At 34.2% G+C, this 14,931-nt stretch overlaps 2 protein-coding genes and 1 long non-coding RNA gene across 4 annotated transcripts; 2 read left to right on the forward strand and 1 right to left on the reverse strand.

The window, feature by feature from the left end:
• Positions 1–2,535: 2,535 nt before the first annotated feature.
• Positions 2,536–3,867, reverse strand: LOC128284242 (uncharacterized). The gene is made up of 2 exons (XR_008274623.1): positions 3,602–3,867; positions 2,536–3,471 (listed from the first exon to the last, which is right to left on the reverse strand). It is a non-coding gene; the product is annotated as an uncharacterized LOC128284242 (long non-coding RNA).
• Positions 3,868–5,814: 1,947 nt separating this feature from the next.
• Positions 5,815–10,431, forward strand: LOC108473851 (importin subunit alpha-like). 2 transcript variants are annotated; one of them, XM_017775641.2, is made up of 12 exons: positions 5,879–6,397; positions 6,696–6,792; positions 6,877–6,968; positions 7,048–7,179; positions 7,261–7,446; positions 7,547–7,710; positions 7,827–7,905; positions 8,686–8,814; positions 8,969–9,096; positions 9,182–9,556; positions 9,924–9,954; positions 10,048–10,431. In XM_017775641.2, the coding sequence occupies exons 1-10, from the start codon at positions 6,173–6,175 to the stop codon at positions 9,552–9,554; spliced, it is 1,605 nt and encodes a 534-aa protein (XP_017631130.1). In that variant the 5' UTR covers positions 5,879–6,172; the 3' UTR covers positions 9,555–9,556; positions 9,924–9,954; positions 10,048–10,431. The 2 variants fall into 2 exon arrangements, with proteins under 2 accessions (XP_017631129.1, XP_017631130.1); XM_017775640.2 differs by having other exon boundaries at positions 5,815–6,397; positions 9,924–10,431.
• Positions 10,432–12,538: 2,107 nt separating this feature from the next.
• On the forward strand, positions 12,539–13,522 carry LOC108472724 (GATA transcription factor 15-like). The gene is made up of 2 exons (XM_017774277.2): positions 12,539–12,973; positions 13,086–13,522. The coding sequence occupies exons 1-2, from the start codon at positions 12,869–12,871 to the stop codon at positions 13,338–13,340; spliced, it is 360 nt and encodes a 119-aa protein (XP_017629766.1). The 5' UTR covers positions 12,539–12,868; the 3' UTR covers positions 13,341–13,522.
• Positions 13,523–14,931: the final 1,409 nt, after the last annotated feature.

Genomic DNA, 14,931 nt, shown 5'->3' on the forward strand with positions numbered 1-14,931 from the left:
AGGTATGAGTTAGTTGTATGAAGAGTAAAAACTGCACTAATTGAATGAAAATTGAATTGTGGTGTCAATAAGGACATATTGGTTAAGCATTTGAATTTTAGGTAATTGGTATATTTGAACATGTATGAGTGTTTTTTTGGTAATGATTTTAGTATGGTTTTAATGCATGGTTTGGTAGTCAAGTTAGGTATGAAAATTTCCTTGTTTTTTAAAGCAATTTGGAGTACACATGGCCTAGGACACGGGCGTGTATCTCGGCCATGTGTCACCTGAGAGTTTCTTAGTGTTCAAGTCAGAGAGTTACACAGCCTGACACATGGGCGTGTGGGGCAACTTAGAAAGTTGCACGGCCTGGCACACGGACGTGTGACACAGCCGTGTGACCCTACTCAGAGAGTTACACAGGTGTGGACATGGGCTGGGACACGGTCGTCTATCCCTAGTTCGAAAGTTACACAGGCAGAGACATGGGCGTGTGTCTCAGTCGTGTGAGACACACGGCCATGCATCCCCTGTTTTGCAAATTTTGCATTGTTTTTTTTCAAAAACTTTCCAAATTGTTTCAAGTTGATTTAGATTTGCTTTTAATATATTTTTAGGGCCTCGAGAGCTCGATTTAGGGACAATATGCATGTGTATGAATACTTTATCATATCATTAAGTTTATTGAAAGTTATAAAGTTTATATGTTTTCAATCGCTCGATAATGCTCTATAACCCTATTTTGGCGACGGAAACGGGTTAAGGGTGTTACAAATCTGCATCGGACCCTCATTTTCTTGTAAAAAATGAATAACCAAAAAATGGTTATTGAACGCCTATAGTGCTCCATTAACCACTAGTTCCACATCAAGTTCATAATAAAACTTGAACATGTAATGTTTCTCCCCTAGATCTGTATCCTAAACCTCCCAAGAGGGTGCCATAAATTCGCCATCGTATTCCTCATGGTTGGGAAATGGATAACACTTGCCGTTAAAAAATATCCTACCAAGCAGAATTCATTTGTCGGGTGAGTATTCACATTACTCGAGAGAAACCAAGTCTTTCTCCATCGTCAATGTGCAAATACATCATTCCTTTCTCTATTGGCTTCAAGATCAGATCCAACACCTTGAACAGATTTATACTAGACAAATAGAAACAAATCTCAAATCAAAACACCAGCAACTGAAAAGAACAAGAAAAAGATCCAAAGATATGCCACAAGACCAGGTAAAAGAAAAAAAAACTGATACTAGTCTCAAGGCCCAATTTTAAGCCCATGGATATGATGAGCTTACATTACCTCAAGGCCCAACAACAAGGTCAAAGGTCAAGCAAATCAAACCAAGATTTGATCAAAGGTAGTATGTGAGGATGAATCATTACAAGGAAACGAGGAATGATACATGCACGGAATGAGTGAAATGTATTAAAGTCAATTCAATCAAGCTATCAATTTTCAAGCTAAAAAGATTAGTCAGCTTGCGAAAAAATTTTGGATAGTATCCAAGTATATTTGGATTAAGATGTATTCATAGCGTTTTAAGATTTATCTTTTAGCTTCGAAACACACTTTGAATAACTTGATTTTGAGTTCGAGAACTCAAATTATGATTGTTTTAGTAAAGACTGCGCGAGCAGAATTTCTAGACGAAATTATTACGAAAATTACGAGTTTCAGGCTTTTATTTCAAGTTTAAATCATACAGGATTCGAGTTTTAGGCTTAATTTTTATTATATATGAGTCCAATATTGTATTTATCAGCTCTTATTATTTTATTATTTTGAATTTTGAATTTTTTATAATTATGAAGTATTTTAAGTTATTTAGGAGTTTTATCTCAACAATAAAGTTATTTTAAAACTATTTATTTATGTTAATTAGAGTTCTAGTATACTTAAAGTTCTATTTAAATTTATATAGCTAGCTTATATAAATGTCTTTGCATTGTACACGAAGGAATTGATTATTATTCAACTTCTCTTTTGAATAAATAAATTCTCTTTAAGTTTTTCTTTTCAATAATTTCTTTTGAATTTTCTTTTAGAAGGGTTTTAACAATCTTTTGAGCTTATGGGGATCATCTTTAAACTTTTTCTTACCAAGTTTTCTTTCTTGAAAGGAGAATTAGAATCGCTTAAAAGCGGTCGTGGATTCTTATTATTTTTAATGTTTCTTAGGACTTCTATACGCCATGTTCCATCTTTTCTATCTATCTTCTTTATTTTCTTCTTTATTGCTTTAACCTTTGATTTATTGTCCTATTTTATTTATCTTAGTTATTTATTTTAATTGTTTTCTTTAATTTCTTTTATCTAACTTGGATTCGTTTGCATTTCAGGTTGTGTCAAAATCTAAGTTTCTTTCCGAATGTCTAGAGCCCTAAGTTAAATCTATGACTTGGACAAACTTATGATCCTGTTCTGCACTCATCCGTATAAAAAACGTGCCATAAGAGTAGACTTTACACTTTCAAAGTTCACATATAAAATTATACATTATACTATAATTCATAGATAATTTTGAAATCCTTAAAATAAAAGGATAATTTTCGGTAAATAAAAGTAATTATTAAATTAACGAAAGTCATTCGTCACTAAAATTGATAGACGAAGTTTCAATTTAAATAAGGGTTAAATATAAAATTAGTGCCTAAACTTGTCAAATTCTCCCATATTGATACTTCTGATTTTTTTGTCTCAGATTAATATCCAAACTTTTTTTTTTCCGTCCACTGTATTGGTACCCAAGTCTAACGCCATTATTTTTTTATTGACATGGCAATACATGCCACTCATGCGCCACCATGTGGCATCCGCTTTTGGCCTATTTATCTTTTTATCTCTTTTTTTTTTTCTCATTTTCCCTCATTTTCTTTTCTTCCTTTTCCTAACCTAGCCGTCGTGCTTCTACACTGCTGGCCACCGTCCAGCCTAGCTCTCTGACCAATGACAACTGCCGTTTGACCTTCTTCCGTCTGTTTTTGTCTACTAATACGAGAGCAAGGTAGCAAAAAGTAGTAAATTTGCACCTGATGATTTCCATGACGATATATAGTACTCGAAACCAGTGATTAAGTTTATCCCAATCTTCATCCTGAGCAAAATATTATCACAAGGGAAATCAAAACTTTCCCAGAAAAAATTCTTTGAATCATCATCGTTTTTCTCTTTCACTACGAGATTTCCTGAATCGAAAAGCTGTAAAACAAGTTCGTGGGGATTACTTGATGTGTTTGGGTTAGTATACCAAACGACGCCGTTGGTTTCATTGAAAAGTGTAGGGATTCCATTGTTCTCAAACCTTAAAACTCCATTATAATCTGAAATCGGAGCTTCCCTGTTAGTGACCCGAACGACGGTGGTGCTTGAAAATTTATACCATATTCCAACGTGTCGATTGTTCGAATTCTCTGGGCTGAAACCCATTTCAGAGGTACCATTTTCGGATTCAAGTGTTTCACTGTCGTCTTTAATGAAACCATCTGGAGTGATGATTTTCAGTGTTGAGGTTTTGAAAATGAAGAAGAAAAAGAGAGTCAACCACCAAAGAATCTCTATTAATAATAAGCTTTTAAATTAATTGAAGTTACTGATATGAGAGAGTCACCATACCTTGAAAATTTGCAATTGCCTTGCTGCAAAACCAAGGTGGTACCTTGCTGCCTTACTCTCATACTAGCAAACAAAAGCAGACGAAAGAAAGCCAGACGGTGGCCAACGGTGTAGAAGCACGACGATTAGGGTAGGAAAAAGAAAAAGAAGAAAAGAAAAAGAGAAAGATGAGAAAGAAAATAAAAAGAAAAAAGGGCCAAAGACGCCATGTGGCGACATGTGAGTGACCAATGTTGTCACGTTAGCAAAAAAATAATATCCTTAGCTCGGGTATTAATATAACGAACAGAAAAAAATTTAAGTACTAATCTGAGAAAAAAAAATATAAATAGAGAAGTAAATATGTTTGAGTACCAATTTTATATTTAATCATTTTAATAAAAACAATTCTATGCCTACCAATATTAGGATTATTTGATTTCTCCTTGTAACTTTTAAAAGAGGGCAAGAAGATGGGGACAAGAAGATAGAAGGGGAGGAATGAAGAAGGTGGTATTGGGTCAGATGGGTCCGATAGCTTAAAGTTGTAGACCTATTACCCATCAACTTGAAGCTTCTAGGTTTGAGAAACTTTGTTATTTTAGACCCATCTGAAAAACTAGTGGTTGGGAAGAGTATCTCTACACTATCTTATACCTATAAAATTTTGGCCAGTAACATTTTATTACTTCATTAATCAAAGAATCTCTTTCCACCTTCTTCCCTTGTTATTTGTTCAACAAAATATAATTCAAAACCACAAGGATAGTTATAAATTATAACTTTAATATATGTTTTAATTTGTATGGAATGATAATTAAAATTCTTATTAGATATTATTTTAACACGAGTTTAAATCGTGTAACTTTATTCTCACCTCTAATATTGTATGGATATATATATATGACATAGATATAAATTTAGAATTGAAAAAAATATTTGAGTTGATTATTAATCACTAATAACTCTATAAAACTGATTATAGAATACAAACCCCCTTATGGAACATTTGGTGTTGGTCCCGTAGTTGCATTAGTTTGTGATATTAATATGGAGACTTTTATTATCGCACAGTTTCAACTTCCAAACACAAAGATAATAGATATATGAATACTGTCATTAATTGATCATGTCTTGAAAAAAAACCCAGCAAAACTGACTCGCTGCTTCTAGCTTTCCTTGCCATTTTTTATTTCAGTTACAAGAAAAAACGAACATTTTCTTCAGTGACACGGTGTCGTTTAACCTTTAAAACGAGAGGTCCCACGAATTAAAACTACATCATGCGGATAATTTTGGTCACCACAGGCTAACTGCCTTTTTTTTCTTCTTAAATAATTGATACTGGTAAAGGCTATTTATTCTTTTTATGTTTGAGCATAATAATTTTTTCGACTCAACTTAAAAAAAAAAAAAATCATTTTAACTTTATACATATAGATTACCACATATATGACAGGTTAATATTTAATTATTTTTAATAATATTTATATTTTAAAATAATTTTAATAATTAAATAAATATTGATGTAACAATTTATGTATATATCATGTCAACAAATTAAAAAAATTATAATTTTTTATTTATTTTGGAATTATTTAAAAATATAAATTTAAAATTAAAAAATACATTAAGGGTTAAAATGATTTTTGTTGTAAAGTTAAAAAGATAAAAATATTATATCTTATTATTATTATTATTTCCAAAACATTCACTTATTGAGTTATATAATAATTTCCATTTTCCTTTTATTTTCATTCCTCATATTTATTTCCTACGGGTCGTGGGGTTTAAGTTTAGTGCGTAGACAATTATTTTTGTCGGCTCATCTACTCCCATCTGTATAGCATATATACAAATAAAATTCAATTAATTCAAAATTAAAACAACCTTTTTAAAATTTTTTTGTTTAAAAAGAATCTTATGCATTATTATTCAAAGTATCTACTTTATTTGCAGAGTACACTTTTTTCCTTAAAATAAGAAGAAAAAACCATGTTGACTAATTACAAATTTAGTAGTGGTATTTAAAAAACATGTAGAGTGTAAGATTAAGATATATTGGTATTTTAAAATTATTTTACCAAATGTTTGAAAAATAAACCATCCATGGATACCATATTAATATGAAAGAAAAAAAAAAGTCTCAATTATTTCAAATTTCCTCTTTATCATTTATTTCCTTTTTCTCAACCCCCCCATTAAAATATACCGTGAGCTGGAATCCATAACGGCATAGGTACGTTAGGGTTCCTCGATTTCAAATTCAAAATCAGTGGCAGCATTGTTATTAAAACCATATCAAAGCCTGAATTCCGCAACAGAAATAGTAAATAATTTCGAAAAAGATAGAAAAAGAAAAGAAGTCCCCTATAAACACTACCACTCGCCTAACCCTCGTCTGGCCCCTCCTCTCCCGATCCATTCGAATAAGGCTCCAAAAACCCTCATTCTTTTTTATTTTTTGTCCATCTCTCAATCTTCCAAAAACCGCGTCACTCTCTTCCCCTCTGTCATTCCTCAAACAACCCATCGATCATTTCACCTACAAATTAATCGGCGATTCGATTAGATTGAAAAGAAGAAGCGAATATGTCTCTCAGACCGAGCGCCAGGACTGAGGTTCGAAGGAACCGATACAAGGTGGCGGTTGATGCGGAGGAAGGTCGCCGGAGGAGAGAAGACAACATGGTCGAGATCCGAAAAAACAAGAGAGAAGAGAACCTTCTTAAAAAACGCCGCGAAGGACTTCTCGCTCAACAGCAACAACCGCAGCAACAACAACTGCTCTCTTCAACCGCTGGTTCCGAGAAAAAGGTAGAAGCTACTGATGAATCTATTTGATCCGTCGAATCATGAATATTATCTAGGGTTAACTTGTTCTCGTATATGAATTCCTATATTGACCTAATTGACAGCTGCTTTATTTCAATTGGGTGATATTTTCGACTGTTAATTGTGTTGTATTTCTCTGAATAGGATGCGGCTCATGTTTTACTCATTAAATGAAGTGAAATGCTTGTTTAACTTATTGATTGTAGTAATCCTGGGTGAAGAAACGCATAGACTTTTTTTTACTAGACATCATTTTGATGTGTTTATAATCTAATTGCAGTTAGAAAGTCTTCCGGCTATGGTTGCGGGTGTTTGGTCAGATGACAGAAATATGCAGCTTGAGGCAACCACCCAATTCCGAAAGCTGCTATCAATAGGTCGATCATATATATATTGCTTTTCGCAATTCCTTTTAAATTCTACAAAATTGAAGTTATGTCTCACTCATATTTTTTGTGCAGAACGTAGTCCTCCAATCAATGAAGTTGTACAATCAGGTGTTGTTCCTCGGTTTGTGGAGTTCCTTAATAGAGATGACTTCCCACAGCTTCAGGTTTGATTTTTTTATTTTGAAGTTATTAGGATTTTGCCCAATTATTTATCCTTAACCCAAAATCTTTTTTTTCTTGTAGTTTGAGGCAGCTTGGGCTCTTACAAATATTGCTTCAGGGACATCAGATAACACCAGGGTCGTAATTGATCATGGAGCTGTCCCTATATTTGTTAAGCTCTTAGGTTCTCCCACTGATGATGTTCGCGAACAGGTAAATATTACAGTCTGCGAGTTATCTTCTATTGCTAAATAATCTGCAATTCTCATAACTCATAATTTTTTGGGTTTATAGGCTGTTTGGGCACTAGGAAATGTTGCTGGAGACTCACCTAAATGCCGTGACCTGGTCCTTGGCCATGGGGCATTGGTGCCACTCTTGGCACAATTCAACGAGCATGCAAAGCTCTCCATGTTGCGAAATGCTACCTGGACTTTGTCAAACTTTTGCAGGGGCAAGCCACAGCCTTCATTTGAGCAGGTTGAACTTTCTTGTAATATGAAAGTTTGTAGTTGTTAATTGCTAACCTCATGCTGATATCTTCTGCTAATACTTGGTGCGTTTGAAATTTATTAAGCAGACAAAGCCAGCTTTGCCAGCTCTTGAGCGTCTTATCCATTCAAATGATGAGGAAGTCCTTACAGATGCATGTTGGGCTCTGTCATATCTCTCAGATGGTACTAATGACAAAATTCAAGCTGTTATTGAGGCAGGAGTCTGCCCCCGACTGGTTGAGCTCTTGATGTAAGATTGATTGTCTTTCCTTTTTTCAAATTGATTTCGATGTTTGTTTTCTCTTATGCTTGTGAATCCTGGATGTTTTGAATGTTTCCTCACTTGTCTCCCACTATTTTTGCTAGGCACCCATCCCCAACAGTACTCATTCCTGCTCTTCGCACAGTTGGAAATATTGTTACAGGGGATGATATGCAGACTCAAGTATGGAATGTTTCTTGATATTAATTCTTTTCTGTTATGTGAATTTCTTTAAAATATTTCTTTGTGCTTAAACCATGCCGGAGCAGTGTTGAGCATTTTTATTAGGAATTTAGGATTAAATAGACCATGTCTAACATATCATTGCAGATGCATTACTCAGTTCGGCTACCAAGATTTTCTTTTAACTTAAGTCTAGAGCATATGATGCACTATATTACAACTTGCCAGAGCTCTCTGATTTCGGAGTTGTTTCTTCACAAATGTGAATCTCGTTTGACCGCATCAATGAATATCTGAAGGTTTTGCATTTTTGTTAGTGAAAAAAATGACTATTGAGTGTAATTCTCAAAATTGGCATGCATTTATGTTGTTTTCGATTCACGTTCGACTTGCATATAGAAATTTCCTAAGAATATATTAAACTTCACCTTCCTTCTATAAGGATTCAGAAAACAAGAAGATTTCGATGTTGGTAATGGTTGTAGATGTTGAAATATAATTTATAACTTATTGAAGCATACTTTGACTTTGGCTTCTTGATTGAAATATGACTAATGATTCTAGCATATTGTTTTCATGGTTAATTGGCATATTCTGAGGTAAATCATAATGTGTTCGTCCTTCAGACAGAATGATCAATGTCAGGATGATGAATTGATCATAGTTCACGTCATGAGTTATTAAACTTGATTCTTGGATTGCAATGTTTGTATTCATGTCACCGCCTTAGGTTGCCTCTTCCTTCAGTACACTGATGATGCTTCATGTTCTCCTTTCCAGTGTATTATAGGCCACCAAGCCCTTCCGTGCCTTTTGAACCTGCTGACGAATACCTACAAGAAGAGTATCAAGAAGGAAGCTTGCTGGACCATTTCAAATATCACTGCTGGAAATGTAGATCAGATACAGGTAAGCAAATTTACATGGTACAAGTGTAGGAAAAAGCTATAGTTTGATGGTCCACTGCAAAATTTTGACAGGAAATAGTATTAGTTTTAATTGCAACTTTTTCATCCAGTTTGAATGAATTTCAGTTAAGAGCATAAATTTGAAATCTTTGTAGGCTGTAATTGAAGCTGGCATTATTGCTCCTCTAGTCCATCTACTTCAAAATGCTGAGTTTGAGATCAAGAAAGAAGCTGCTTGGGCAATTTCAAATGCTACGTCTGGTGGCACCCATGAACAAATAAAGTATATTTTCTTTGCCATAACTATCCTCTGGGTTCTTCTCGTGTACAATTTGCCTTAAACAATGAAATTCTATTTTGTTTGCCAGGTTTTTGGTAAGCCAAGGTTGCATTAAGCCATTGTGTGATCTTCTAAACTGTCCCGACCCAAGAATTGTCACTGTTTGTTTAGAAGGTCTTGAAAACATTCTGAAGGTTGGTGAAGCTGAGAAAAATCTGGGTCATACTGGAGATGTCAATCTCTATGCTCAGTTAATTGATGATGCTGAGGGATTGGAGAAGATTGAAAACCTCCAAAGTCATGACAACAATGAAATCTATGAGAAGGCAGTGAAGATACTTGAAACATATTGGGTAGAAGATGAGGATGAGGCATTACCCACTGGTGATGCTTCGCAACCTGGGTTCCAGTTTGGTGGCAATCAACTTCCTGTTCCTTCTGGTGGATTCAATTTCAGTTGAAGGTATGCACTTAAATATCTGATTACCTTTTGTAAGGAAGGTAACTGAGTCTGTTGGGAAAAATGATCCTTTAAATTGCAGTATTGATTGCTCTTTAGGTCTGGAGTTGCTCTCTCTCCTCTCTCATTTGCAAATATTTTGTTTCTGAAACTGGAAACTAGGATGTAATGGCCATATGTACGAAGTGAATATGGATTATATCATTACAACACTTTTTGTCTGATCTATTCTAGTAAAATGAGCTTTGCTTGTAACAACCCTAGATTGAATCATTTGGTGCTGTCAGATGCTCTTCTGCTATAAGCAATCCAGATAGACGGTAAATTCAGATACCAATAATTTGGTATTTTCTTGTTTTGGAATTTGCAGAACGCTTGGTGGGGTGGAATGGAGCTGAAAGGTCGGTATTTTCTTTTTTCTTTTTTTTATGGAATTCACATATATTCGAAGTCATGCCACAGTATGTTCTTAAGAAGTCGTCAAATAAAGACAGGGTGTACGATACGGTAAAGAGTCTGGAAGCCATACAAAATACTTTAAAATTTTGCAATGCGGTAGCTATTCTTTTTCAGCATCCTAACTCTCAGATGCAAAGGGGGAGAGATGCAGCCCAGTATTCAGACTTCTGGTTTTTCCTCTTGTTTTGAAAGGATGTATTTGCTTCCTTTATTAAAAGGCCCTTTTTTTTTTTTTTCGATTTTAGTTATAGTTTGGACATCATTTATTTGGTCTTTCTGTTAAGAAATATACAGCTATAAGGAAAATTTTTTCTTTTCCGGTAGTGTATTATTGTCAGAAACTGTATTGGAGTTATAAAATGTCTGCTAAACATGTCTAGTTGTGGTCCTTCTAAATAGAATTTGATTTATTCCCGAAATACGTAATTTGATGCATTTATCCTGACATGCCCCCTTCATTATACGATCCCCAACCACGCTTAATGCGAGTACACAGAAAGACGCCTGTCATTTAGGTGTACTCCTTGCATGGAAGACGCACTGCCTGCTGTCCCCAGGCATAATTCCTGATCCTTTTGCTGTACGGACACCCAAGTAAATGGTGTGGGGCGAGCCTACGAGGTTGATCTCTTCTAAGTGATTGCATTGAAAACGTATTAATGGGGTGTTTCAGTATGATCAAAATGCCAATCCTTCAAATATAGTGATTTTGATGTTTGTGACTTTAAGTTGATTAACGTTTCAGAATAATCAGAGTATGGGAACCCAATAATTTCAAATGTAGTTTATTTTTGGAATCAATGCTACCGGATTACCTGGTTTACATTTTAATTGGGCCAAGATCTATGTTACTGGTTCCAATTGAAGTACCAGATGACTTCAATTCCATTTGAAGGGGCACTTTACAACCAGGGGGTAATTAGCCGAATTTTAGTAGTAGTGAGTTTGAGCTTCACTCAAAATTTGATGCTCGATATTCAGTTTGATCTTGGTTAACTTTAATTTTTAAGCTTTAAGTTCAGTTTGAGACATGATTGAGATAACAATAAAAAAAAAAAGAAAGTAATTTCAAAAAATATAAGTACATTAAAATAAAAAGTTTTATTAGATTTGTAAGTTATTTGAATCAAGTATTATGGTGCTTGAATTTGGTCTGATTGATAGTTCGAGTTTAACTCTAATTAATTTAAATTTTTATAATAGAATTTAAATATCTTATGGGTATCAATATTTCATTTATAATATTTTTCATTTAGGATGAACATCAGTGTTTTAGTTTTGCCCAATTTAGAAATGAGAAATGATTTCAGATTTGATTTTAAACCAACTTTGCACTAGTATAAAGGAAAGTGCTTAGCTGAAGATAATTATAATGAGTAGAATATTATCTTTGACCACCACATTGTCGTAAAATATTATATTTTTACATATTGTTTAACTGTATTTACCAAGAAAAAATAAAAAATCTCCAACCTTTAAAACTAGAATTTTGATTTAATAATAGAGGACTCTATATAGCATCAGTAAAAGAAACAAGTAAAAGTAGAACAACTTTTTGTGATGATTTAATTTCCTCGAGGTCGAGGTGAACATATTCTAATATGCCAGAAGTAACTAGTGACAAACAATACAAGTTGATTTTTCTTCCGTCCCCTCGTACTCCTGGCCCAGATAGTTTAGTACCAAGATGCCTGGGAAGTGAAATAATAATAATAAAACAGACAAATGGAAAGTAAAGAGATTAAATTAATAGGGGAAGCATTAGTGGGGAGCAGAGTAACAGTAGCACTACCATGCCACCCGTTTCTTCCTCAAATATGTTGGTGGGAAGCTTGATTTTGTAATATATTAATGGTTTTGGAACCAAACTCACTACAAATTTACAAGTACAAAAGCATGGGTTGAAAGGTTGCAATCCAACTAGTATTGTCTGGTGTTCCCTGGATGCACCTTTTTGTCTGGTGCTATAGACAACATATGCAAGCTAACGGGTGGCTGAGGCAGAACATATGGGCCGTGTTTTGTCGGTTGTGGTATCGTTTATCTTTTCATTTGCGGTCTTCGAACAAACAAGACGATTCTGGCAGCCTCTTTCTACTACATCCCCAATCGTCATCTGATTGATCTTCACTCAATCACGTCCCCAAAGGCTAAATTTTGATTTGGGACTGAATCTTGTTCAATAACTCCCAATGATATTTGAATCTTAAGTCACATTTATCTTACAAGAATTCAAGAATATTTGAATCTCCCAACCTATTATCAGAAAATGTGCATTAAAATAACTCCAATGATTCATTCATCATTTTTAAGTTACTTCCCTTGGCTTTTTTTTTTTTTTTTTTGGTATAAGGTTTGACCGAAGAGCAATAAAGGGAAAAATAGAATATCATGATATTATCACTAACAACTATTCCTGGAATTTATTAGGTTATTCCACTCAATTTTGAGGACACCAGGGGTATTCTGGTAAGTTAATATTAGAACTAGGGTTTCTGATTGTCCCCCTTATAACATATCCCATATGAAACTACGGCTACTCTAATAATGCGGCATCTTTCTTTTCGTATCATGTATATATACCGACCGAGTTTTCAAAAAAGCAATTACAAATTCTCTGTTTCTAAAACACTGTTTCTGCTCTGTTTCTTCCCCTGCCATAAACCCTCCAATTCCATCCTTCTGTTCAATTTCTTTAAACCAAACACTTGTCTAGCATTTTTTACCTCAAAAAAAAAAAATTGCGGTTCTTGATCAAAAGCTGTTAAGCATCAACTTTGATCATCCCCATCATTGTGAAGCAGCGAGTTGGTGATTATCTCCTGTTCCTCTACCAAGTTTCGGTCCATCAGAAACATGAATATTTTACAGCAGAGTGAATTCAAGGAGACAAACAAAAGATGCGTGGATTGCAGCACAACAAGAACACCTCTTTGGAGAGGTGGTCCAGCTGGTCCTAGGGTAAAGTTGTTCTATATTAACATCCTTTCGTGATCTTTTTAGTGGCAGTTATGTGTAGTGTTTCAACTGTGTCTGATTTTTGGGTTTTTGTTTGCTTAATTTTGCTGTAAAGTCTCTTTGCAATGCATGCGGGATCAGATACAGAAAGAAAAACAGGGCTCTCCTTGGATTGAACAGAGAGAGTAGAAGCGAAAAGAGTAAAAGGGGAATTGAAGTGAGGCGAAGCGGCATTAAGTTGAAGAGCTTTGGAAGAGAGGTGGGAATGCAGCATATGGTGGGAAATCGGGAATTGAAGAGCAAACTGAGAGAGGAAGAAGAAGCTGCTTTTCTTTTGATGGCTCTATCTTGCGGCTATGTCTATGCTTAGTTAGGAACAGTGAAGCTCTGAAGAGAGTATCAAAATCATAGTGTTGTATTTTCTTTTCAAAAGAGAAAACAAGAAAACCCCATTGTCACCGTCTCGTAGATATAATCAATAGCTTGTGAGAAAACAAGTTTTGTTCAGATCATATTTGCTTTATGTTGAAATTATTCATAATTCATTCACAACGAGTATACCGGGATATTTCAAAGAGAGTTCAGTAATAATTTAAAATTGCAAAATATAGCATTCGTGGTGTTAATGAAGTCAAATAACAATCTAAACACATCTAATTCCGATCGTAACAATGAAGCGGTGGTAAGAGGGCCACGATAGTAGAGGTAGACTCCAGACTGGGCTGGATTAATGAAGATCACCGAGAACCCAAAAAGGTTGAGCTTTTACTTGATAAATTGATCTCAAAGTTAATTCCAACCAAATGGAGGTATCAGAAAAGGCCACAAGCCATTACAAATGGGTGCCACCTCCTCAACACTCTAAAACACGTGTCCATAACAAGTCTCTCCTCGGTCAATACCTTGCACATTGTTTATTGATCTATATTGAAGTGTCTCCGATCGAACAAAACCAGATTAAGAAGAAAGAAATGACGCAATCTGGACTAGCACAAAAAAAAAGAAAAAAGAAGCAGCAGCAGGAACTAAGGGGAATAGGCATAGCTGCTAAGGAAACACCTGCTGACCCGACAATTCATTCAAAGTTATGGATGGCGAGGCTAGTTGGATATAGGAATTTCAATGGTACTCCAGGATTGATGTTCAAATACGTCGGATAACAGTTACTTCTGTAATCGTTTTAAATAAAAGTTCAGTCGAGTTTAAACATATTATTAATTTATTTTATAGGTGTTTAAGTTTAACTCATCACGCAATATTCAAGTTTGTTTATATTTATAAATAATTAACTTATCATCCATATAATTTTAAATTTTTTAATAAATTATTTATATTATTTTTAATTTAATATTTTTATATTTTTCATCTATTAAAATTTTAAATAATTATCTTATAAATTTTAATATTTTCATTATAATATTATATATTAATAAAATTTTAATTTTATGTGCTAAATACTTAGATAATTAAAATTCATGTGAGTACTCACTAAACTTCCATAAAATTTAACGTGTTGTTTTTAACACGTAGTTTGCAAAAAATGATCGCGTGGAAAATATTTATGAGTGGCTTATTGAATCATACCTCATAAATAAGGTAAGATGGTAAAACGTAAATTTCAATTTGTGGATAATAATGTGGCATGTAGGTAAGTAATGAAGGTGTTAAATAAATAGTGAAATGCCTTTAGAGCAAGCAGTGTTTAAGTGATAATGTCTTAAAAGATTTTGTGGTTAATGATTAGTGATTGAACATGAATCAGTTACGTGATGTTTTGAATGTTGTCTTGAAGTATTTAAGGATTAAGAAAGAAAATTAAGTGGTGTATTAATCTTGAATTGCGACTCCCTTTGTCCAAGTCATCATTTTGATTCGAGTAAAAATTGTTACACAAAGCAGAGCATTAAATTCAATACGCTACCCAGCAACTTCATAACTATAATTTTTCCATGCTTTTCTCA

This window comes from Gossypium arboreum, chromosome 11 (genome assembly GCF_025698485.1).
Source record: "Gossypium arboreum isolate Shixiya-1 chromosome 11, ASM2569848v2, whole genome shotgun sequence".
Classification (NCBI taxonomy): domain Eukaryota; kingdom Viridiplantae; phylum Streptophyta; class Magnoliopsida; order Malvales; family Malvaceae; genus Gossypium; species Gossypium arboreum.